Source organism: Ceratotherium simum, chromosome 10 (assembly GCF_057802395.1).
Source record: "Ceratotherium simum simum isolate JZ-2026a chromosome 10, ASM5780239v1, whole genome shotgun sequence".
Lineage (NCBI taxonomy): Eukaryota > Metazoa > Chordata > Mammalia > Perissodactyla > Rhinocerotidae > Ceratotherium > Ceratotherium simum.
The window spans coordinates 72,381,999-72,408,696 of record NC_141909.1 but is presented as its reverse complement, the minus strand read 5'-3'; the positions used below and the strand labels follow the sequence as shown (position 1 = coordinate 72,408,696).

General features: G+C 37.5%; 1 protein-coding gene across 1 annotated transcript in view; it reads left to right on the top strand.

The window, feature by feature from the left end:
• The window catches only part of RXFP2 (relaxin family peptide receptor 2), a 298,077-nt gene that overhangs the window by 240,829 nt on the left and 30,550 nt on the right, over positions 1-26,698 (top strand). Inside the window, exons 2-5 of the mRNA XM_087435769.1 lie at positions 16,502-16,648; positions 19,079-19,156; positions 22,118-22,223; positions 23,259-23,330. Of these exons, the coding sequence (XP_087291895.1) occupies positions 16,502-16,648; positions 19,079-19,156; positions 22,118-22,223; positions 23,259-23,330 (403 nt within the window). The remainder of the gene's footprint in view (positions 1-16,501; positions 16,649-19,078; positions 19,157-22,117; positions 22,224-23,258; positions 23,331-26,698) is intronic.

The window sequence follows — 26,698 nt, the reverse complement described above, 5'->3', positions numbered from 1 at the left end:
AAAATCAGTATCTCGCCCGAAGAGTAAACCTTTCTAAAGCTTTAAAATATACAAAAGTATACCTATTTAGACAATTCTTTTCTGTTTTTAATTTTTCAACATTTTTATTTCAGCCAAACTGCTGATTTTCAAGTTAGTGGCATTTTTATTGTAAAGCTGAGAAAAAAATAAAATTTAATCTTCACCTGGTTTTAAAGAAAAATAGAGACTCGTTTTGTTATGAGATTGTACCCTTGTTAATAAGTAGTCTATTCATCATACCCAGGGCATGTTGGGTTTGTTACTATTATTCAAAAATGAATCTAATTAAGTTCATAGTCTTTCTTAAAGACTTTTGATAAACCTCTGAGAATAAAAGTTAGAATTTGAAATTATTTTTATTTTCTGTGAAATTTGTTTTAGGTTTTTAAAATATTCAATTCTATTAAATGAATTCAACTGAATATTTTTAATCTTGAAATAAAATGCAATATTTATGAGCAATTATTTAAGAAATTCTAACAAATAAAAGATTTTAAAGTATTTAAAATTTAGTTTGAATTTGAAATACTAAAACTTTGTGTTTCAAATTATTTTAAAATATTATTTTAATACACTTAGCACGATTTTTGTTTTGTATTTTAATTGCTCTTACACGAAACTGTAAGCGTTATCTAAGGAGGAAAATAATACATGAACTCATTTTACATGAAATATAGTTGTAGAAAGCAGTCTATTTCTATGATTTAAGGTTCAGAAACCTCAGAAGTTCATTCCTAGCACATTTGTAATATTCAATTTTTTATGATTTTTAAGAATAGGCAGTTAAAAAGTAGGTTCTTGAATTTTCAACATACTTCATAGAGGTTATCTGTGCCCTTAAAAAATTCTTTAACATACAGGAATGTAACTATAGTTAACCAATTTTACTATAGTACCACTTTTACTTGTGGTAATGTACCTAATTGGTTTTGCTTAGAAAAACAAAATCTCTATGAGATGAAAAATATCTCTCACCAAAATAATGTTTTAAGATTTACCACAATGTAATGGTGTTCTTTAAACTAAAAAAAGGAGGAAAGAAGTTTTAAACAGATGATTTTCATTCTTTTATTATTTCTAAGTAAATGCCATATTTCAGATCCATAGTACCAACCTGATAAACATTTATCAATTAATTGCAATTCCCTGGAAATTTTTATTTTCTAATTTTACATTACTTTCGATTGCTAATTTAAGACTTTAAATTTAAAATTACTTATTTTCGAAGTTAGACGTTAATGCTTTGATATCTTATTTCTACTTATAAAAATAATAGTAATTTGCTATATAATTAGCAAAACTTTTTTTTCCGTAATAAAATTATAGACAGTTAAAGTAGTAAGACTCTTTATAATAAACGAAGAAAAGTCATTTAGAATTATGTAAGAGTTAAGATTGCTTTTTAAATTTAAATATTTGTGGTAGATTCTTAGGCCAGACCTAAACAAAAGGAAATGTTAGAAGCTATATGATTGTCTTTTATCTTCTGGTCATGATCACCCTTGAGTACCTGAAGAATGAGTGATATTAACTATCTTAAGCTACAGACATTAATTCATCAGTAAAGATAACATATCTTATTATCACTTTCTACATGTATTTTATGATCATTTTATTCACTGGTATCCTTGTTAACCAGCCTCAAACTCCTTCCAAAAAAAGAAACAAGTTTTTTTATGGACTAATTAGGGACAATATTACAAACCAAAAACATGGGCTTATATGGGAAATTAAAAGCATGAAGTATCAAGAATGCTACTTGGTAACCAGCAATTGCTACTTATTCAAATAATTTGCTAACCTTGGAAAAATGCGGTCATCAAAAGCAGGGCCTGAGCCGCACTTTGACGTGAGCAGTATTTGACTGCCCCCTAATGGACAAGTTCAAAGCTCGCTCGGAGGATCCTTTTTCTAAGCAATGTCGGTTTGACTTGGTCGCTGTGATCGGAGAAAAGGTTTTTCAACTAAATTTTAATTTCGCACAATTGCATCCATGCTGCTGATAGCTGTGAAAATTAATTATATCGCAGGCCATTCACACCGAGAGGCTAAGGCAGCGCCACTAATGAAAAAGAAACTCGCCTGCTTGAGGGCGGCATGGAGCCCGCTGTGAGGGAGGAGGGAAAATGGCAGAAACAAGACCGTTCGAGACGTGTTATCTTAATGGCACCAACTAAATACATCACTCAATAGATATTTACTTATGTGTTCATCTTATTGTGCATAAATATGGCCAGATGTTTTAAGAGAGTCTTAAGGACTCTCACTTGAAGTGACAAAATTGGCTGTCACACGAATTTTAGAGACAAAATTGGAATGCTGCTTTCAAAATAAACTGATATTGAAAAATGGCACATTTTTAACCTAGAAAATTGTGGCCTGAATAAAATTCAATTAACGAAGAAGAGTTTTTGTGTACATAATTATGTAATGATAAAAGCACAGCGTTTTTAGGAGTATATGCATATTTGAGAACCCAAAACGGTTTGGTTTACTTGTTTGGTAAAAATATAACTTAATGTTCATCAGGCAAAATGAATGTGCTTGTTTTACACAAGAAATATTGGTGGCATTATCTGAAAATGAAAAATATACCTCTCTTCTATGCTTTATTCACATGCATCAATGTCTCACCCCTGTAATTCCTGTTGTTGAGTACGTACAGAAAAAAATTGTTTGCAATAATTTGAACATTGTTAAATACCTCAGAAAAGTGCCCCAAAATCAAAATAAAATGATTGATTTAATGCTTATGTGATAAATAGACTTTTGAACATTTTAAGATTAGAAAGGAATTGCCATTGAAGAGGTAACTTTATTACCAAGTAAAAAGCCTTTGAAATATGTCCCACATGACTGATAACAATGTAGACGTCCGTTCCCCTGTTCTGCTGACTTCCGCCCTTACCTGTTTCTATTTATGCCTCTCCCCCACTCCCCCAGCCCTGCAACCTGATCTGTTGCTCTCTTCTTAGTTTAGCTTCCTGCCACATTTATCCCCTTCTCCTCACCTTTGCACACTTCTGTCTTAGATGCCCTCCTGGCCTCTCTTCCCGCTATTTCTCCATCTCATCCTCTCACTGTCATCTCTATCTTCCCAGTTTCCTCGCCTCTGAAATCCTTCCTCTCTTGTCCTCTTGTCTCTATTTGTCAACTCTCCTGTTCCACGAGCTCTTATCTTCTCCAGCTCAGGCATCATCCTCTCCACATCCCGTGCTCTCTCATTCTCATATCTGCTCCATCCTGATTACCAGCTTCTGCCTTTTCGTTTCCACTTTGGAACACGTCTATCCCTCAATTTCCTCCTCCCTCAAGTATTCCTCGCCCCTAATCATCTTCTACCTTTGCTGAGCTTCCTCTCCAGGGTCTTCATGTATCTTTCTTGTCTTCCCTTTGGGCCCTTACTTCCTTTCTGTCATTTGTGTCTAGTCTCAAGGTCTCCTGGCCTGGTCAGCAGTCACCATTTCTGCTGCTCAGATTTCTAGAACATGTGCCCAAACAGAATCAAACGAGTATTATAACTAGTTATACCTTCAACACTGGCTTGCTCTCATTTTTTAGGTCCATGGTGATTTATCTGCAGTTCTAAAGTCCAGAAGCCACTGAAAACTGAAAGTTTGAATTCTTTTCCCTATAAAATCTGGTCAGAATTGACCAGAGGCTATTTAGAGGCTTTATTTATAAACTTATTGCAAAATTTCATACATTGTACTGTAGATAAATATTAATATGTTTGATTATGAGATTTTGCCCCAGACCTAGAAGCGAATATTATGTAATTTATAGCAAATGCGTTGTATTAGCTTTCTAAAATAAAACAAATTATAAATTCTGAAACACATCTCTCCAAAGGGTTTCTGTGAAGATGTTATAGACCTGTATTAGCTGTCACCTATTCAGATTACCAACTGTCCCATGCCACGTTTATTCTCCCCAGTGGTATATAATTATTTTCTTTGCCCAGAGAAGTTCTGTGTTAATAGAATAAGTGTTTGATGAGGGAGAGATAACTTTAACTAATTCTCCCTTTCTCTGATCCCAGTTTATTTTTTATTCAATCCATTAAGATTTTTTTTAAAAAATTAGTGACTATATTTTTCATCTCAGTAATTCCAACTATATTTAAATCTATCTGTTCTGGTTTTATAAATTTCCATTCTTACTTCATGATATTATTCTTTCCATTATTTCTCTGAGAGTTTTAATCACACAGATTTTAAACTGCTTTTTAGAGCTCTATCATCTAGTTCCCCAGGTATGAATTCTCCCTTTTTTGGAGCCCTGGACACTTTTATGGAGTTGGAGGGATTTTTCTCCTGCACACGTCTCCTTATGAGTGATCTCATAATTGCCTCAAAATAGCCCATTGGAGTGTTCAGATCTGAGCCCTAGTTTATGTCAGTATCTCAGGGATTTTACCTGGTGGGTGATCCAGTATCAACTCTCGTGACCGAGGTACCACTGCTGCTCTCCCTGCTGGCCATGGGCAAGGGGCAATATATAAATCACAGCCTTGGGTGGTCAGGCAGGGCTATGTCACCCCCATTCATTGTCAGGGGCTCAGTCCCAGCCCGTGGCTTCACATAGGTCCTAGCCTCTGCTGGTCAGGCTGTATTCAGTCCCTTTCTCAAACAGATGGAACTCGGCTCTAATTGCTTATCCAGTCTCAGCTCTCTGTCGGCCAAGGGGGTTTAACTCCTCTCACAATAGCGGTGTTTTCTCTATTCGTGCTCTATGGAGAATTTTCTCTTGTATGAGCTAAAGTTTTAATGAAGAAACATAATATCAATCTTTTCTGTGTCTATGGAAAAGAGTATGTTGTGGGGAGCATTTGCAGGCCTTGCTCACAGTGGATTCTTGACCCAGAAGCTCAGAAAAGATGGTGGTTTATATTCTTCAGTTTTTGTTTTATCAGAGATTGGACACAGAAGGGCATACGCACCAGAGATTTGGAGTTATGAAGTAAAGTGCTCTACAAATTGAGGGCGTAGAATAGGAGAGGCAGCAGAGTGGCAAGGATGCTAGATATTGGATGAGCAGACCTGTGTTCAAGTCACAGCCCTGATCCTTACCAACCTTTGCCCTTTAGCATACCAAATAACCTCTCAGCCTCAGCCACAAGATTTGTATAATTATTGAGTTTCTAAAGACCACTTGTGATGATGTTAAAGAAATAGATTCCAGGACTCCAGCCCCCGTGGATTCAATAGGTCTAGGCTGGGGCGTGGAATTCTGCACATTACGGAAGCAGCCCAGGTGATCTGAGAAAACTTCCCATGGATCACACCTCTGGAAACACTGGTATTACAGTTAGCACGTCAAAATATAAGTAGGCTTTTTTCTGTAAGAGATGCTAAATCCCTGTATACTCTTTATGTGTACACTCTGTGTAGCACACACTCTTTATGTGTGCTAACCGGGTTCATCTGGATTATTTAACATATTGATTCAACTTGAAAAGGTTTTTTTCTTTTAAATTTTGGGGGTCATGAGCACAGATTAAGTATTCAGCAAGGGAGTAGCTGAACCTACATTGTTTAATGGTCGATATACAACCTCTTAATATAGTATAATTCAAAAAAGTTAAATATATGCAAGTTTAGTTATAGTCTTGATGTTAATTACCGCTCTGTCCTTCAGACGTAAGAGGAAATTAGTAAACTCATGACACAAGTGGCTAGGGAAGACTCTTCTGAGCAAGAAGAAAGAGCAAGATGCTCTTTCTCATTTGTCACTTTGTTTTCATTATCCACTTTTTTGTTCGATTATGGTCCAGCCAATGGACACTGGACTAGTCATTTGCCATAGCAGGACGGGAGGGCTAATTCAGGGACCTTCCTTCCCCACCCCTCCCCTCTTGTCTTCCTGTCATGTCCTCTCTTCTCCTCCCCCCCCCCACCCCGTTTCTTCTTATTCGCACTTTGCCTGAGACTTTCTGTCTCAACCACATAGGCTGAAAATAGTATATCTATTTTTGTAGATATTTCTACCCTTAATTTCCTTTTACGTAAATTCATGAAATACAAGAAATTCAAAAGATGTTGATTCCCTTCCATTCTGCCTTTGAGGGCCACTGCAAAAGTATTCCCTCAAAAGCCTCAAATTCTGTCTAAGGGTGATATAAGAGAGTCTTTATGTAAACTAACTCATAGGCAGGAAAAGGATAATAATCCATGCTGAGTGTTACTGATAAATTCTGTTCCCTTATTCAGAAGCCATCATTTATAGTCGTTTCTTGTTTCCCACTTTAACATGCCACTCTTATTGTAATGACTAAAGCTAAAATCGTCTACTTGGAAAAATAAGTTGCCTTCCCTAAGAGCACAGGGTTTTGCAAATGCTATGTTATTTTCGTCCATTGTATGTGAAAATTGCAAGAGTTTTGCAAAGAGTAAAGCATGAGGAAAGAACCTGCACTGTACCCTGATTCCAAGGCATAGAACATATAGTATAGAACTACATATACATACATGTATCTTATGTAGAACATATAGAATAGAGCTACGTATAGTATACTCTATGTAGAACATAAGATAAGCCAGTGGGCGCCACCTTACCCCAACCTACATAGAGTCCACCTGGCAATTAAGAGAGGCCTAACCACCTCTCTGCTTCCATGGTAGACAAGTTTGAGCAAAATGCCAACATAAAAGAGCTGAAGCATTGATACAAGATAAATGAGAAAAGAGGAATGACCATAGAGCTTCTATATGTACCTAGCCCACACTGTCATATCTAACTTGTGTACGCCCAAGTTGGGCCTGTGCTTCTGACATGGATTATCATTGAAGTACCTATGTGCTCGCCACTTCCGCATTCAGGGATTTAGATATACGTAACCCAATTACAGAAACAACATTGCTATCTCTGAAAATGTTAATTAAGTCTAGATAACAATTTTGAGGCATGTGACGTGCTAAAAACTAAGAACTTTTCTAGTCCTGGAGAATTGAAATTAATAAAATAAGTTCCCTTCCATAGGTGGGGCACAGTGAACTAGGGCAAAAAGAAAAACATCTATAATTATAATAAATGCCATAAACACTACGATAGAGGTATGTGCAAGATGCTTTGGGAAGAAAAAAGAGAAAGTTCATACTCTGGAGTGGTCTTGGGGAGGGAAGGGATCAGTAAAGTTTTCACAGAAATGACTTCTGAGATGAATATCAAAGAATGATGAAGGGGAAAAGGAGAAAAATTGCATTTCAGATACAGAGAACAGCACAAGCTAAAGTCTCAATATCTTGTCCCCATGAGAGTCAGAGCTGGCAGGAATGTTTTCCTGACTGAATACACATTATAAAAAGTAAAAGAGAACTGTCCGCTGGGTCTGCTTGATTTGAAACCACTTTGAATGATTTAGTTTGTTCATTTTCAGTACTATATCGGGTGCCATTGATGAATATACCACAGTCTTTATCCATTTATCTTTCAAGGACGTTTGGATTGTTTCAAGTTTGGGCTGTTATGGATAATGCTTCTGTGAATATCCTAATCTGAGTCTCTGGGTGCACATGTGCCTGCATTTCTACAGGCGTACACCTAGAAGCAAAACTGCTGACTGATAAGGCTTGCAGAGCTTCAAGTTTAGTGGATCATGACAAACTATTTTCCAAAGCAGTTACTCCAGTGACCACTTCTGCCAGTGTATGAGGGTTTGCGTAGCTTCACCTCCTCAGCAAATAGTGCGTGATTGGTTTTTTTTTTAATTATGGTCATACTGGTAATCTCTAGGGATAGCTCATTGTAGTTTTAATTTGCATTTTCCTGATTACTAATTATATTTAATATCTTTTCAGATGTTTTTTGGCCATTTGGATACCCTCTTTTGTTTAGTGTCTATTCAAGTCTCTTGTCAATTTTTCTATTTACTGTTCATCTTTTCCTTTTTAATTTGTAAGGTATATATATAGCCTTATGGATTTGTAGGATATATTCTGTAGGAATTTGTATATATAAAAAGACATTTTGCAAACATCTACTTTGCAGTTTGCCTTTCTACTTTCTTAATGGTGACTTTTTCTCTTTTTTGCCAGAAGTTCTTGATTTTAATACAGTCTAATTTAGCTACCTTTTCCTTTATGATTAATGCTTTGGGGTTTTTTTGTTTTTGTTTTTTATATTCTCCATAAAATCTCTACCTCAAAGTTATAAAGATTTTATCCTCTATTATCTTCCAGAAACTCTACTGTTTTACCTTTCATATTTAGATCTATAATTCACCTAGAATTGGCTACTCTCCACCACTGATCTATGGTGCCACTTGGTCACAAATCAAATGTTTGTATGTGTGTCTGTCTTTTTCTGAACTTTCTATTCTGTTCTGTTCTATTTTTCAATCTTTGCACCAATATCATACTGCCTGAGTTATTGTACCATTATAGTAAGTCTTGATAGACAGATAGCAAGTTCTCTCACCTTGTTCTCCTTCTTCAAGACTGACCTGGCTCTCAGGTCCTCTTGCATTATCACCACATGCCTTGTAGAAACAACTTGTCCGTTTCTACACACACATACACGCACACTTCTGAATTTTTATTGTAATTGCTTTGAATCTATAGATCAATTTGGGGGAAGAATTAACATCTTTAAAATATTGTCTCCATTTATTTAGGTCTTTAATGTCTCTCAATTTTATATACTTTGCATAAATGTGTTGCAGATTTTTTTTAGATTTATTCCTAAATATATGACACTATTGATGCTATAGTAAAAGGTACGTTTTTTTAAATATTTCATTTTCTAATTGTTTGTTGCTGATATATAGAAATTAAATTGACTTTACAGAAACCTTCTCAACTCACTAATACTAATAATTTATCATTTTGAATTTTTTATGTTCATAAACATATCATTCATGAATAATGACAGTTTTATTTCTTCTCTCCCAACATTTATACCATTGATTTACTTGCCTTCCCTGAGTACATTTGCTAAGTCCTCCAGTACAATGTTGAATAGATGTAGTAATAATGGACATCGCTGCCCTGTTCCCAATCTCAAAGGCAAAGCCTTCAAAAATTCACCATTAAGTAAATAATATGCTATGGATTTATTATACATATTCTTAATTAAATCAAATAAGTTATCTTCTATTTTTACTTTGAATAGTTATTTTAAAGTCAGGATCTGATAGTTCCACCTCCAGAACCCTTGTCATAAGCAAAGTTAAAGACCAGTGACAAACAGGGAGAAAATACTTGTGAATTACAGAACACAGGGCTAACCTCCCTAAAGAATTCTGGTAACACTGCCAGATTCAATTTTCTCACACATAGTTCCAAACACTGTGTTCCAGGCCACTGCTGTCAGGACTGAAACTTCACCATTCCATGAGCATAAATAAGTTAGTTAGTTTTCCATAATGCTAAATGTATCCTTTTCAAAGGATTGTCTTTTCTTCTGCAAATATATTCTCTCTAATTTTTAACAATAAGATACTTTTTTGTGTGTATGTGTGAGGAAGATCAGCCCTGAGCTAACATCCATGCCAATCCTCCTCTTTTTGCTGAGGAAGACTGCCCCTGGGCTAAGATCTGTGCTTATCTTCCTCCACTTTATATGGGACGCAGCCACAGCATGGCCTGACAAACGGTGCGTTGGTGCGCGCCCGGGATCCAAACCCAGGCCGCCAACAGCGGAGTGCGCGCACTTAACCACTATGCCACGGGGCCGGCCCCAATAAGATACTATTTTTCTAATAAATTATTATTATAATACATGGTAATTTAGGATTTTTTAATGTTCTTGTCTGACAAACTAAAACATTAGTAAATCTTTGCAGGTCCCTCTAAATTCTTTAATTGATTTAAGTGGTCTAAGAAATCTCTGACCTAATGCATATCAGTGACATTCAGAGTACTGACAAAATAAAAAAGCACCAATGCATTAAGGAGATAAGGGAGTGGGGGACTCTTTAGAGACTATGGAGAAGGAGGAAGTAAACCAGGACAGTAAGACATCACAAAGCTAAGGGAAAAAAAGATTTCAACCTGGTAACTGCGGTTGGCCGTGTCAAATGCTGCAGAGAACTAAGTAAAACGCAGACTATAAAATATCTATGATGTTTAGTAACAAAGAGGATAATGGTGATTCCAGTGGGAAGAATTTCAGAGGAGCAGCAAGGCCAAGTCTGAATGCTGTAGATGGCAGAAAGAATGGGTGGTGAGGAAGTGGAGACATTGACAAGTATGATTTTTCTGAAAAATTTAATTTTGAAGGGAGAAGTGTGTCTTAGCTCCAGTGTGGATATAAAAGGATTTGGGTTGGTTGGTTGCTTGCTTGCTTGATTGGTTGGTTGGTTGGTTGGTTGGTTTTGAAGATGGGAGCTGATTGAATAAGATTAATGTTAGTAGAAAAACCAATGGAGAGATGGGGATTTTGAAAACATAGGAGAGAAAATAGATAATTAGTAGAGAGGGAGTCTAAGAAGATGAGATTAAATGGAATATAAAACCCAGATGGAAGGCTTTCCTATGGGCAGGAAGGAAAATCTTCATCTTCGTGCATCAAAAAAGAAGCATCTAGGGCCTCAGCCTAGGACTGTGTGGCTTCTACACAGCTCAGCACTAGCAGCCTGCGTCAAAGGTGCCCCATGCTCATGCAAGGTAATCCTGCCCAGTCATAGACAGCAGTCTCAAATGCAGGTAAATATGTAAGTTGATGGAACTAGAATTTGGGAGAATTACCACCAAGAAGAAGAATAGCCAGTGAAAGTCCCTTGAGGCAGAGCAGTCAATAAATCAGAGAGTAATTAGAAGAGAGAGAGGCGAAAGGAAAAAGGTACCACTTTCTCCCCTCTCCATATTTCCCATGCCAAGCTTCCATCAGGTTTCTTCCTGCCTCCTTCACAACCACCCTTTCCATGTTCTTCTTCCCTTCATCCACCACAGTGTTCATCCTCTGAGTTCATTGTGCTCAGGCAGGTTTTAGGAAGGTAATCTCTCAAACTCATGCCGAATATGATAGGTATTGAAATACTAAAAGAAAAGATTTTAACCTAAAAGAATGCATTCCTAAAGGTGAAGTTTAAGCAGTTTACTGGTCAGTAGAAGAGATCTTTTTGGAAAAGAAACCTTCCTTGTCCCTTTATGTACGTTAGAACCCAGGAAAGACCATGGCGTTCAGTTTGTGACCCACATAAAAGCACCCAGCCAAAGAGGACAGGGGGCTGAAATCCTTTGCTGGTGAGGATGATGTTGATGGATGGAGGATGATTCTCTCTTTTTCTACTTTAACTCAATATGTATTGAGCCTATACTCTGTTCCACATAGTTAGGCATCATTTCCCCAAATCTATCTGTTCAAAACGTTGAGCAATAATCTGAAGAGGGAGATGGGGTGAGAGTTTCTGCAAAAAATCTGTGATTAGGATCCCGAGGAACATTCACCAGCCTGATGTGGTTGGTTTGTCCCAGAAGAACATAACAGAAAATAGGGTCTTAGAGAAATCCAGTTAAGGCAGGAATCTTTGAAAGGGGAAAGATGTGGGGGTAAGTGGGGGAAATGTGTGCATGAAACCGGATCTGAATCCTATACATACTGATTGATATGGCCACACAATACTGTCAGGGTAGGGAGGACCAAACAGTAGCATAAAAGGATAGGATATCTAAGTTTAAAAAACAACAACTAAGAGGTCAATTTCTTTCTACTCACCTTAACACAAAAGCTTTTTTAGGAAGAATTTACTAGTTTCCTTCAAACAAACCGTAAGTCGTCTCCCTACAAAGGTGAGCTTTTAGTGAAGCTCAGACTCTTCCTAGAAGTAGGGGGGCTTCTGGCAGGTGGACTCAGGGAATGAACTGGATTCACCTTTGCTTCATGTTGTTGCTATCCTGAGTGGTGTTGCTGTTTCTCTTAGGGATCCTAGCACCTGAGCTCCAGGTGGGGATGGACATCGTCTGCCTGTTGACATAGCACATAGTAGGCACTCAGTTAACATTTTCTGGATGTTAAATGAACGTTTCTTCTGGTGCTGCAGTAGTTGGCTCTTTAGGGTAAATAGCAGAGGCTTCATCTGCACCTGAATTGGATTGAACTCCACTAGGAGTGGTGCACTCTGGGAAATGGACTCATTGACCAGGATCCTCTGTGCTCCCCTTGGGACAGTGCAGTACTCCATCTCTGGTTTAGCGTGGAGAGAGTCTCAAGCGGAACACCAGGCTGAAGGATAAAGGCTTTCTTCAGCTTCATGCAGGACTAAAATTGGCAGAAAATCAGGAAAACAAAGAGGGACTTGCACATCTCCATCGATTCTTATACTGAGGTCCTAAAAGATTGTTCTTACCTGCTGTTTCCCAATAACAGAAGGAAGGTGTTGGTGGGCAGTAAACAATGTCCTTGGGCAGCAGTCCAGTTGGCTTCAAAAGGCTATCAAGAAGCTATTTTAAAATACCTTGCACAGACATGTCCAGAATATTGACCAGAAGAGAGAAGAAGAAGGACTATTACTGAACAATTTTCTTTCGCATGTTCAAACCTCCCTTCAGCTGTGTGTCTGGCAGGAGTCCCATAGAAATTGCTGCAGAAGCTATCAACATAGCTTTTATGTAGACATCCTCCATTTCTATAATCCTCGCTCTTTCCACTTCCACAGATGGCAGGAAGAATAGACGCAGAATATACTTTCTACAGACGGCTATTGATTCTTTTTCGCTACATGCCAAATACAACAGTAATTCTTAATTATTTTTTAAATTGCATAATGACAGAAGAGAATGATAAATGGAGTACATAGAAGACTAAACAGGGCCGGCCCCGTGGCTTGGTGGTTAAGTGAGCGCGCTCCACTGCTGGCGACCCGGGTTCGGATCCCGGGCTCGCACCGACGCGCTGCTTCTCTGGCCATGCTGAGGCCGCGTCCCACATACAGCAACTAGAAGGATGTGCAGCTATGACACACAACTATCTACTGGGGCTTTGGGGGAAAAAAATAAATAAATAAAATCTTTAAAAAAAAAAAAAAAAAAAAAGAAGACTAAACAATATTTTGTCATCAGAATAAAAAGCCTGCAACTTCGGGAAGTTTAAATTTTGAAAGAGGCTCTTCCTTAAACTCCTCTTTTGTTCTTAAATAATCCATTAATTCATTTGTTCATTGAAAAAATTATTGAGCACCAAGTAAGTACCAGGCACTAAGTTAGACAATAGGGACTTAGGATACAGAGGACAATGGGTAGGGAATAGATTTCCCTTATTTATTTTCCTTCCAGGTAAAATTTATACCTCAAGATGTTTTTAGGAAGATGCCATTCTCGGGTGAAAAATAGGAAATTATGAGGAATGCAATTGGTAGGTTCTGTGTGTACATGGTTAGTCTCTCCCCTCCCTTTCCTTCACCTATACTTGCTGGATGAAAGCTAATTCTTTCCAGGGAAAAGAAAATAATCTGGATCCCTCTTGTCTCTGACAGTTGATTGCTTGTCTCTCTCTAAGTAAGTCTGCGTCTGCGAGCTGGGCACTTAGGGGACAGCCTTCAAAGAACTCAAGGTTGTGTTCATGACAAACCCCATAAGGGAACACAATACATCGCCTTCAAAATGTCTTACACAGCCTCAGCTTTCTAGTTCAAAATTTTCTTTAATCAAATGTTTAATCACCTCTTCTAGATCATTAATAAAACATTATTATTAAGAGGTTGGAAGGACATTTTTATTCCCTATTTGTAATTTACAACACCCCTATTAGATTTCAAAAGAGATTTGAGACTGCTTAAAATAGAAACCATGTGTGTCATATGGCTTTTAAAATAGAATAACACGAAGAAGTAGGGGAAGTTTTATTATAGTCCCTATTATTTCTTTCATAGAAATCACATTAAAAAATCATGCAATGCTAAGGCACAGCAAACTTCCGTTCTACACAGAGCTTCCTTCTTAAAGCCCTATTTTCTTACCTTGTGTTAAAATTGCCCATATGCCAACACTGACCAAGAGATTACTATGGGCCAGGCACTCTCCAGTACCTCACAAGCATCAGGTGGTCTAGTTCCTGAAACACATCCATAAGGGGGATATTATCATTAACTCTATTTTAAATATGAGGAAACTAAAGTTTAAAGACATTAAGTAGCTTGCTCAAAGTCACACAGCTAGTGAGTGGCAGAGAGAATTCTCATCCAGGTCTGATGGTCTCCAGAGGACTTCATCACTGATGAATATTTTAAAATAGTGGGTCACATCCCATTAATGGATCATGAGATCAACCTAGCGGCTTGCGATCATTTTTCAAGTGAATAAGGCAGACTAGCAATGATCAAAGTTCATCTCACATAGTAAAAGGCAAGTAATATTTCAAAAAATTTTGTTTTCAGTGTGTATGTGTGTTTGTATCCTGAATTGTGATACAAAATTTATTTCTAACTGTGAGTTACTATCTTAAAAAATTTCAAAGCTGCTACACTAAGACATATTGACTTTCACTCATTCATATTCCAAACACAAGAGGACTACTAACTTTTATAAATCTGCCCTCTATAAAAATCTTTACAAGAAAGAGGTTAAGAGATTTAAAAATCTATGACTCAGTATGCCTTTCCCTGTGTGAATAGACTTAACAAGCCGACCCTCAGAGCCATGCAGCAGAGAGTTTTCCTAAAATAGTCAGACCTGACTGGTCTTATCCTTCGTTGCTAACAGTAAATCATTCATCTCCCACTGCAGCGATAGCAGAGAAAATATATTCTGCTTTTGTAAGAACAAAGATCCGGTGGGTAGCAGAGCATCTGAGGGCCACACTCCTACTCAGAAGGCCCAGCGGATGCAGCAGCAGTAGCTTCCGGGGAGAGCGTGCACTGTTACATCTGGCTGTCCCCAAGAAAGGGCCTGACACTGCCATATCACATGTTTCCTGGATCTTAAGGGTCATCATGACTAAAGGACTAAAGTTGAAATCATCGAATAATCTACTCATCCTCTCTAAGGATCTCACTAAAAGCCTAACATGTACTTGTAACTCAGACATAGCTTTAGTACCTAACTCAAATTCCTGCCCTAAAACAAATGGAATTCTTTATTAAACAATGAGGGCCAGCAGGCTTCACCTACTTTAGGAGATCCTGGACCAGTCTGGTGGGAGAAGATCTCATTACAAGGCAGCATTTGCTTGGAAGGCCCAGACCTCACAAGGGCATTTTCCCAAGAACCAGAGTAGAAGTACTTTCACATTCTTAGTCTTCATTTCCTCATCTCTGCATAGAGATGATACCAACAACACCAAGTTGCTATTGAGATTAAATAAAATAATTAGGAGACACCTAGCACAAAGTAGATGATGAAAGTTTGCTCTCTAACCTTCTGCTATATTAAAAAGCATCATACCACCAACCCAAGGAAATTCTTAGCCATGATGCCAACCTTCAGTGGCATGGTTAGGAACACTCTGCCAACATGCCTTGCTCTCTTCCATTAGTCACACTGAACTGTAGCCATGTCTGTGTCTATACTCTCCCAAATCAATTTCTGTGAAGTTTTATCTCGCACTCCCTTTTAAAAAATATATGACTTCCACAGTTTTACTAGACTATTTACAAAGAACACATTTCTTTGTTTTCCAGAAAGTACTCTTTCAAAATTGAAAGGACATCTCTCATATCTAAATTTCTGGAATTTTTTTAGTCATCTCACCCACAGATATAGTAAATGTTAATTATATTTTCTGTCTGCACTTTCTCATTCAACCCAGCAGTTATTCAACTCTCACTCATCTTCTTTTATGTTCCCTGCACAAGAAGACTATTCTAATTTGTCTTCTTATAGGACTTAGCCTCCTTGAAATGCAGGTTCCTGATTCAATTAATATCCTCACAGCATGTTGGTTAAGAGTGGGCCTCTGGAGTCAGGGGGATGAATCAAATCTACCTGTGTGACTTTCCAGATGGATGACTACATTTAACTTCCCTAAGCCTGAAACATGGTGGATAATGTCACTCATACCATAGGTTGCTTGAGGACTAACTGAGATAAACCACTGAGCAAACCGCCTGACAGCCAGTAAGCTCAGTGAGTGTTAGATATTATTATTTAGTATTCTCTCTCCTAATTCGAGTGTGGTTCTGGATTTCCTCACACTTAAACTGTCCTTTTTGTATACATGTATTTTTGTTATAAGTCACCTCAAATCCTTCTTGTAAAGGATTAAGCTCATACTTTTACCTTTCTGTTTCCAGAAGTGGACAAGTCTTTGATTTCATACAAAAGTAGAACAATTGCTTTGGTTTTGTTTACTGTTGCCTTCCTGAAGTGAATTCAAAATGAGCCTTGATTCCAGTCTTGGGATAGCTGGTGTTGGGTATGACTGTGGTTGATTAAAATGTTATAGTTAAGAATATTGTTCATAAAAATCATGCACTAAAAATAACACCAGACAAACTCAACTCATAGGGTTCTTGTGAAAATTAAACGAGATAACATAAAAAGAGTTTGGCCATATGAGCCTTTTCCTTCTATTACATAAGATTTTTATTGCCTCTTTCACATAGATTATGCACTGACTGAAGGCAGTACAATCACTCCTTTGTGCCAAAAAGGATATTTTCCCTGTGGGAATCTTACCAAGTGTTTACCGAGAGCTTTTCACTGTGACGGCGTGAATGACTGTGGGAACGGAGCTGACGAGGAGAACTGTGGTGAGTCCTCCCGCTCAGCTCCATATGCATGTGGACTCCCCAAAACTGTGGGTGGATGGAATAATAATTGTAATGAACTGTAATGATCGAATAATAATTCTATTGGAAGAGATGATTTGGTATTCTGTAGGGAATCTTTTTGTAACACAAATAATTGCTCCCCAATTCGTTTGTGATAATTACCTAAATTTTTGTATATAGAGGTTGCTTAAATCAGAAATATAGTATTATAAGATGTGATATTTGATAAAAATTGAAATTAGATTTTAAAATCTACTTAGATGCCCATATTTTAATTTTAAATGGCTTCCTATGACTACATTTTATGGCTTGGTAATTTGGTTCAGCTGCAAGAATATCCACGAAGTGTGAATGGGCCTCCCTAGAGAGTTAATTCATTGAAAAGACCTATATTGAGTGCCCACTACATGCCAGGTGCTCTCCAAATTACCCAGACACAGCAATCTCAAGGGAGACAAGGCTTTTGCCCTCGTCGAGTTCACATAGACAATGTGAACAAGGAGGACAATAAACCTGTATGTAAATAAACTAAATAATTTTAGAGAGTGTTAAGTGCTGTGAAGTATATAAAACAGGACAATGGGATAGAAAATGATGGCAGGAGAGCTACGTTAAAGACATAACCAGAGAAAACCTCTCTGAGATGATGACATTTGAATTGAGAACTAAGTGAAAAGAAGAAAGAAACCACAAAATATTCTGGAGGGACAGCGTTCCAGGCAAAGGAAACAGCATGTGCAAAGGCTTTGAGGCTGAATGGAACAAGACAATGTGTTTGTGGGACAGAAAGGCCAGGATGGCTTGAGCAGAGTGAACAAGGATATAGAGGATGAAGAGGTAAGCAGAGGCCAGATCCTGAGGGGTCTTACAGGCCAATTTAGGTCTGTATATCCAGACTGTACTGTTGTCTAATCTAACCTGTGTATTTTTTTCTCTAAGAAACTGATGCCAAGAGAGGGTGTCATATCTAGTTAGTCACTAGAACCCAGATCTCCTGAATCTGAAGGAACCCCATGTGTTTTCTACCACAGAACTGCTGCTCCTTGGCACTGCCCAACTAACAATCAAAGTGGGACAGCAAAGTCCAGGAATGCTGGGCGTCTTTCGCTAGAATCTGCTCTCCTGCCCCTGGGTACCCATGCATGCTTCCCTCTGATGGAACTTCTGCCTTCACCTCCCATGGATCACTCCTACTCGTCCTTTAGGATGCAGTTCAGGTGTTCCCTGGTCACCTGAGAGGCCTGGCTTCTTCGGCCACTCTTGTCCAGCCTGAAGCTGTACCACCGATCTAGGACAAGCACCCTTTCTCTCGGTTGCCATAGCACCCTGGGTGTACCCATATGATTGTACTTAGAACTGCCTTGTCTTCTCACTGTACTTCTCTCTCTAGCCATGAACTCCTCAAGAAGAGTTTTTGTTTGTGTCTTATTTGTTTGGAGTCACCAGAGCCTAGAACAGTAGAGTACACAGGAGGTGTTCAGTCAGCGCTCAGTGAGGGGAGCAACTCTCTGGATGCCAATGACGGTCACTCAGATTCTCAACATTGCCTCTTCACTGCATGAGCATCAGAGACCATGCGTGTTTATCTAACTCATGAGGATGTTCTGAATGCAAATTAAATAATTCATGTAAAGGCATCAAATAGAAGCATTTTAAAACTATTGAGGGTATTAATAAGAAATAGAAATAAAGTGACGAATGCAGGGCTCAAAGAAACCTGTGGGCAACTATTTAAATTTATGAACTTGTATGAACTTCACAATCATACATTGTAATATGTATCTTATTGTTCTAATAGCATATGATAAAATAATAATACTTCAAAATCAGGCCTCCTTTTTGAAAAGAATATAATTTTATCACAAAAAAAGAGAAGGAAACTTGGCAAATAAGCAGATCATATCCTCTGACAAACTGAGAAATATTATTTCTCTCAGCAGGACTAGACAGCCTTTATTAAAAGGAACTTTGTTTTTGCTTTATTAAAAAAGCCAGGTGACAGAAAATTTATTACATCTATCAAGTATGTTATCTACATATACATATGTAGTAGTATGCATATGACAATAAAATTCAGATTATATCTTCTGAGGATCTCAAAATTAAGATCGAACATTTAAAATGTCAGCATTAGAAGTAGGTGATATTTTTCAAGATGGATATATGTGTGTAAAATAATTATTTATTTCCATTATATATTTTATGAAACATACATTTGAAATACTTGTAATTGCAAAAAGGGAAAAACTCCAGATGTTTGCCTAGCTTTTTCTTCCTTACCATCAATGTTATTATTCTATTACCTAAAAATTTTTTAATTGATTTCATTATCAAATTTTTATACTTTTGTTTTGCAATTTGATATTTGATTTATAGAATAACTGACATATATTCATCACCATTTCACAGGAGACACTAGTGGATGGGCGACTATATTTGGCACAGTCCATGGAAATGCTAATATTGTGGCATTAACACAGGAGTGCTGTAAGTGGTATTGGTTCAAAGACTCAGTATCAGCTTTGCGAGCAACATGATCTGCGGTGCATGGATTTATATGGGTAGTGTGATAAATTCCCTTTAGAATTTCAATTTCAGTTCAATGTATTTCAGTAGTCAACTGCTCTATTGTCTGCCCAGGGGACTAAAAAGATAGAAAAGAGACAGCAGCATGCTCTATTCGTGCTCATTTTTTGTGTTAGCCTATGATTGCGTGAATATATAGTTATTGAATAATTGTGACAAATCATAAAGACCTTATTCCCTTTAATTACTTTCTTCAGTAAAGATAATGAGTGCCAACTACTTTCCAGCCCCTACGTTAGGCACTGAGAATACAATGATAACTGAGATGTGGCCCCAACCCACAAATACGTCACATTGTCACAGGAAAGACAGATCCTTATAGAAGCAGGAATGATGTTTGCACAAAAGAACGTGGAAGCCTATTGGAAGAAATGATTGCTCTGCTAGGGATGGGGAAAGATCCACAGAGAAGATGACATTGAGATGTACTTGGAAGTCTTTGGATGGAGGGAAGGGTAAGAGGTAACAGGATCAGAAAAACACTGGGCTAAGAAGGCGCAGGGCATGCTTCACGACACCTGTCACAATGGTCTGAGTGCATGAGGCAGAGGAGCAGGAGCTGAACCTAGAAGGGTGGGGCCAGCCCATAAAGGGTTTGGGGTGCACACTTTGGAGTATGGCTTCTATCCTGTAGATTGAATTGTGTCTAGACATAATTATGTAGGTGTATGTACAATTACATACATACTTTAGTATGTATATATAATGTATGTATATAATATGTATTAAGTACTATACTAATAGTATGTTATGTACTTTACAATACCAGTTTATAATTACCACTTATTATATACTTTATTATACAGAAGTATATCATCTATAAAAAATTAGAAATTAAAAAGATTAAAAATAAATATAACAAAGTTCTAATTTTCTTCCTAAACCATAATGGATTGCGTTGTACACATCCCCCTGTTGAGATCACTGCTGTACACAATGGCAATCACCGAAGTTGTGGGCTTATTTTCTTTTAATTGAGAGGAATAAGCAGACGATAAGACGTGTGAGAATGATCCTTCCATCAGAATTGTAGAGAATGGATTAGAACAGTGGTTCTCAACCTGGGACAACTTTGCCCCCAGAGAACATTTGGCAATACCTGGAGACACTTTTGGTTGTCACAAGTGGAGGGGGGTGGGTTGCTACTGGCATCTAGTGTGTAGAAGCCAAGGATGCTGCTGAACATCCTACAATGCACAGGACAGCTCCCCACAACAGAGAATGATCCACAGGTCAAACTTGCAAAGGTTGAGAAGAAAGAATGGTGAAAGAGATACTGATTATTATGTTTCTTGCAATGCTCCAGACTGATTAATACTGAGAATCTGAGCCCAGAAAATACCACTGGGTACAGTGAGGTAGAGAGAGATGCAAGAGGCATTTCAGAAGAATCCACAGAGCTTGGGGGTGTGACTGCCAAGAGGAAGAGTCATGAGTCATCAGTCATGATCACATTTCTGGTTTAGGCAACAGGCCCAGCTTAGACTGGATGGAAATCTTTTATTGGTAAATAAGAGTTCCCAACCACAGGTTTTCAATCCAATACCATAACCACTATTCTCAATGTCAGTAAACATTGAAGTAAACATTCTGAAGTTATCTTTAGGAAGTAGAGATAATTAGCATAAACCTATAAACAATACAGAATATTTTCCAAGACTTTATGCACTAGAATGCATCTTTCGAATTAAGCAGGTATTCAATAAAAGTTTGTTAAATTTACTAAAATTCAGTGAAATTGATTTTAAAAATAAAGTTTGGATAAAGGTGATTTAAAAGAAGCAGAGCAATTCAAACAAACTTATAATCAGATTTAAATATATTTAAATCTGATTATATATTATATATATATATAATAAATATAAAATTTGAAAATAATTCTCATTTTCTTAGCTCCATCAAAACAAACACTCACAGTATCAGAGGCAAAATCAAATACTCCATAGATATCCTCCCCTCCTTTCTCTCTCTGTCTCTCTCTCTCTCTCTCTATCTCTCTCTCTCTGTCTTTCTCTCCCTCTGTGTCTGTCTCTCTCCTCTCTCTTTCTGTCTCACATACAGACACAGGGTGATGGTTCCATGGACCAACTTGGCCTGGTTTCTCCATAGATTTCTCACTTCTTTATATGCCATTATCTTAATAATTACATACGTTCCTGCAGAGTAAATTCTGAAGACTTTTTCTTTCTTCTGAATGCTGATAGATGAAGATGAATGCTGAATGAAGATAGGTGGATCTTTGGTTTTCTCAGCTTTATAGCTTCTCTACAACTTTCGCCTTCCACTTTAACTTCATGGTAATGAAAAACAAAGGACCAAAATGGGAGATTGTCTCACTTGGTTGATTTTAATAAGGCACACAGGTGGCTATGGCAGAACCTACCTCTAACTCTTCTCAGCTCTCAGATAAATTTGAAAGGGGAAAATAATTGAATTTCATTTTAATCATCAAGCATTTATTGAGCAACCTTTTTGTGCCATTCAATTAAATTGAATTGACTCAATTATAGCCATTAAAGATTTACTCAATCATGCTAATGTTTTTCATTGAGGAGAACTGAATCTTGTTTCACTACGTGCTTTTATGCCATTTAAGCATTTCTATGGTTTCACTCTAATCACTTGTTAAATGCCTCTGAAATGGCCACTGAAAGCTGGAACTGAGATGAACACCACATTAGTCTATATTTGACTAGGAGAGAACTCTTATTTGCTTTTATTATGGGCCTGAATTAGTCCATTTAACAAGATGTAAATGTTATACATCAATGAAAAGAGAACAATATCAGTTATTAGAGATAAACTCATAATTGAAGAAAAGTATTTTTTTCCTAGTCAAATCTTTTTCTTTTTGCCCCCTAGTTCTAAACCAGTATCCACAACACTGTAACTGCAAAGAAACTGAATTGGAATGTATAAATGCTGGCTTGAACTCCGTGCCAACGATTTCCAGCAATGTGACATTACTGTGAGTAGAATTCAAATCTTGATGATATTTGCCGCTAAAGTCACTTGAAAATCATGTAATCTATTCTAATCTCTCTTTGTTCTGTTTTATGTTATTTGTATATTAGAAAATAATAGAAATTCCCTTTAAAACCACCAACCATCAGAGAATTCTGCATGCTTCTTCTCCAGGGAAAGAATGTTTTCAAAACTATATATTAGATTAGCCAGGTTATCCTTTAGCTCACAAACATCTGTGGTCTGGAGTTTCTTATTTTCAATTACTTTCTGATTAATGTATTATTACTAATATGCCAATACTACGCAATTAAAAATAAAAGTTAAAAATGGAGGGGCCAGCCCAGTGGCGTAGTGGTTAGGTTCATGTGCTCTGCTTCGGTGGCCCGGGGTTTGCTGGTTCAGATCCCAGGTGCGGACCCACACACCACTCATCAGGCCATGCTATGGCAGTGTTCCATAGACAAAATAGAGGAAGACTGGCACGAATGTTAGCTCAGGTTCGATCTTCCTCACCAAAAACAAAAAAGGAAGAGCACTCACTTACTCTACCTCGTTTTTAGTAGTGGTAATTCGTCCAAGATTGCAAAGGTATAAAAGATCCACGAAGCTAGCTGTGTCATAATCATGCAAGTTTTTCTGTACTTTGCATAAACGTTTTGACGGCCTCAGGAATTTGCAGTCATATCATAATTTGGGCATGCATGAGGTGGTTAGGATTTTTGTTGCTTTTTGGTTTTGTTTGTTGTGTTTTGTTAAATTACCCAGAGAGTAAAAGAAAAATTTAAATCACCAGAGACATTCCAGTCTATTATACTAACTGGTTAAACTTGTTAAATATTTGCAAATTGCTTTAATTTTGCTTTATGGACTTTTTATCCTCACATGAGAAAGTTTTAAGTTACTACAGTCATTTTCGAATGTTTGTTAAGTAGCATGGAGCATCATCAAATATTCTCTTCTCAAGCATGCCGCTCCTAGGGAAGAGTCTGGTTGGTCTTAAAATCCATAATAAAGTCTGCTTTATATGTTATTTTAGGTCTCTTAAGAAAAACAAAATTCACAGTCTTCCAGATAAAGTTTTCATCAAATACACAGAACTTAAAAAGATGTAAGTAGCTATCAATAGTATTTTTATGGGAAAATCTTTGTGATGTTTTGTTTAAGATGTTTTTGATCTAAAAATAAAATGAAACATAAAGTTGATTACCTTTATCATTATATTTATTTTTCTAAATGTAATTAAGATTAGAAAATAAAGCATTGAAAAGTATATTATCTTTCCATTTCATAATTTAAATTAACTGAACTTATTTTTATTTAAACCTTTTTAGAGAGTTAAATTAGAGTTGAGATCAAGCATCTCAATCAGAAAATACACAGTTCCATGCTTTTACTCGAGATCATTGGAAAATGACGTTGCGGATTCAGAGGCACTAGATACACTTTTTAACTCAGAAGAAGAATGTTAGCATAGACAGGAACTGTCAGATTATTTAAAACACAGGATGATAGGATATGGACTGTCTCCCAGGATAATAGGAGAAAAACATGGCCATAGTGAAATCAATGATATTAACATACTTGAGGAAAGAGATTGTTAATAAATAGGGCACAGTAAGCAGTAAGAAATGGTAGTCAGTGAGAAACAGTGTCAGGATGCTTGCAGCATTGTCCAAGAAAGAAAACCAGGGTCCAGGAGATATAATCACTAGAGATAGTCTCTAGCAGAGGGCTGAGATGGACTGTCAATCTCTTCTACAACTTGTGTGAGCTATTTTTTGACACTATCCATATCAAGATGGAGATTCCCTTTGCTCTGATTCCCTGTTCACCAAGCAACCTTATGAGGACTATATTGACTTCCCAAATTATGAGTACTAAACTATTGGGGAAGTTACCTTGGATAGGGGATAAGAACATTTCTGTTAGTGGAGTGGGATACTTCCTATTTAAATAAAGAAATTGAGAATAGTCAACCTCTTGTGAGTTTGGTTACTGTGTGTCAGTCTCTCTGAGCCCAGTCACTGGGATAACGGAGAGATCAAGTTTCCACACTTACCAACATGATCATTAGACTAGATTAAAACATTAGTAAGGTAGTGCTGTGAGGCTCCTTGGCAGTACCATCATCTTGTTTTATCCTTCAGCGTTCAGCATAAAGAAGGAAGTTTCTAGAAATCTGAAATATGTTAAAATCCAAGAATAAAAATAATCTGATTTTTTGCTGATACTGGACAAACACACGTGGTTTGAAACACCATCAACAATTCTTTACTGTTCATGAATTTAGGTACAGACTCTTTTATTCCAGAAGTCACTGAAGGAAGTCCATTAGTGAGGTGGAATCTTATGTGAACCAGGGTTTGATTATAGCCTCTGTACATCCCATCTGCAGTCAGGACCTTCCGCTCCATCCTGAAGCGTGTGGTCATGTTGGCATTGTCACATTGGAGTAGCTAGGCATTGGCTCTGGGTTTCCAGACCCCTCTAGAGAAGAAATCCTAACTATACTGCTTCTAGTCTTACTGGAAATTCTTAGAATCACAGCTTGTTCATTCTATGAATCAATATTGTCCTTGCGCTTCCTGAAAAATGCTCAAAGGAGTAACAATAAAATCGCACTATCAGACAGGAAGGAAAAAGATCCATGTTTTAGAGTAGCAGTTTAAATTCTATTATCTAGAGTCATAGAAGTTTCATGATTTTCTAATTAAATCATCTCATTATTCATGAGGTAACTAAAGTTTGCAACAGTTAAATGATTTACCTTCGATCTACAACTAGTTAGTGGAAGAGCCAGAATTAGACCCCATATCTTCTGATGTTCAATGCAGTGTTTATTTTACCATAACCAGAAACCTAGACATGGAAATAAGTTGTTCTAGCATCGATTTGAATCTTCTACCAACACATACTGTCCTCCCCCATGTGAAACTCCTTTCTGTACCTTTTGCCCCCAAAGCGAAGCAGACTTCTGAGGAGGCAGAGGGGTCACTAGAGGATCAAGCAAAGAGAATTAAAATTAGACTCTCAGGCCAAGTCCTTTCCTGGATCACTAATCCATAGCTTTGTTCTATGTCAATACTTATCTCTCATGGTCTCCACTAGCCCATGAAGGAAAGAATATGAAAGCACCAACTTCTATAATTTAGTCCCCAATTTTTCCTAGTAGAGATCAACCTTAATTGCCCAGATCAGCTGGAAACTTCTCCAAGTAAATATTTAATTCTACTTTGTCTGAGAAAACTTAGTTACCACATCATAACCTGAATATCATTCAGCAGGGGTCCTCCTGAGGCAAGCTGCTATTTGGTGTTTTCTAGACAATCTGATTCTCCTGGAGATTTAGAGAAAAGAGATTATAAGACTCTCATCAGCAAACATTCACTAAGTGTCTATAATATGCGAGGTACAGCACAGGTAAAACAGAACTCCTTACATTTACTTAGCACTTTTTAAAGTTTAAAAAGAATTTCAACATTTGGAATTCTCGTTTGAACTTTGATCCTCAAAGTCTGCGAAGTAGAGCAGACATCATTAGATCCCTTTCAGGAATGAGGAAACTCACCCGTGGAGAAAAGAGATTGTTTGCACAAATTTAGCTAACTAACGAGTGTTAGAGCTTGGCCTCAAAGCCGAACCTCTGACTATGATCCTTTGGAAGCATACCCACATGGTCCAGTCTCAAATATTTTTACTGTCAATGAAAACATCCAGTAACCAAACCTCTATTTGAAAATAGTAACTCAAGTTCTTTACAAGTGTTACTCAAATATCCTAAAGCATATCCTCAGCAATCCTTCCTTAAATATCCTTCCTCCCATCCCCTCTCCTCACATTCTTCAGCTCCTCCTGCCACTCTCTCCCAAACTCCCAGAAAAGTCTCCCCCAGCCTCAGCCAAGCTTTCGTCCCACCTATTCTTCTACTCTTACCTTTTTCTTCCCAATTCTGCATTACAACAGCCCAAACAACCAACGTAGCAAATTCCAAACCATTCCTAGGAAAAGGTGTCAGAGGAAGGAAGAAGCTAGAGGGACAACCTCAGAACTCTTGGTAGCAGACAGCAGGAGGGTAAAAGCTAACAAAACCCACATGTTCATTCATTCTTTCAACAAATATTTATTGATGCCGACGAGGTTTCAGGCACTGAGGATCCAGAGTAAGCAACACATATGAAAAGCCCTCTCCTCATGGAGCTTAACTTCCAATGGAGAAAGATAGACAATAAATAAAAAATACATAATTTGTTAGATTGTGATTAGGGCTATGGAGAAAAATAACCCAGGAAGGGAATTAGGGGGTGCTGAGGGTATGGAATTTCAAACAACATGCTAGTAAATTTTGTCCTGTCACATAACTCTATTACTGCCCCAAGGATCTCTGAAGCTCCCCATCATTCTTAGATTTGCCCCCATGAGACTGATCAGAACACACCCAATCAGTCTTCTACATTACTCTTCAGGTGTTGAAAGCCG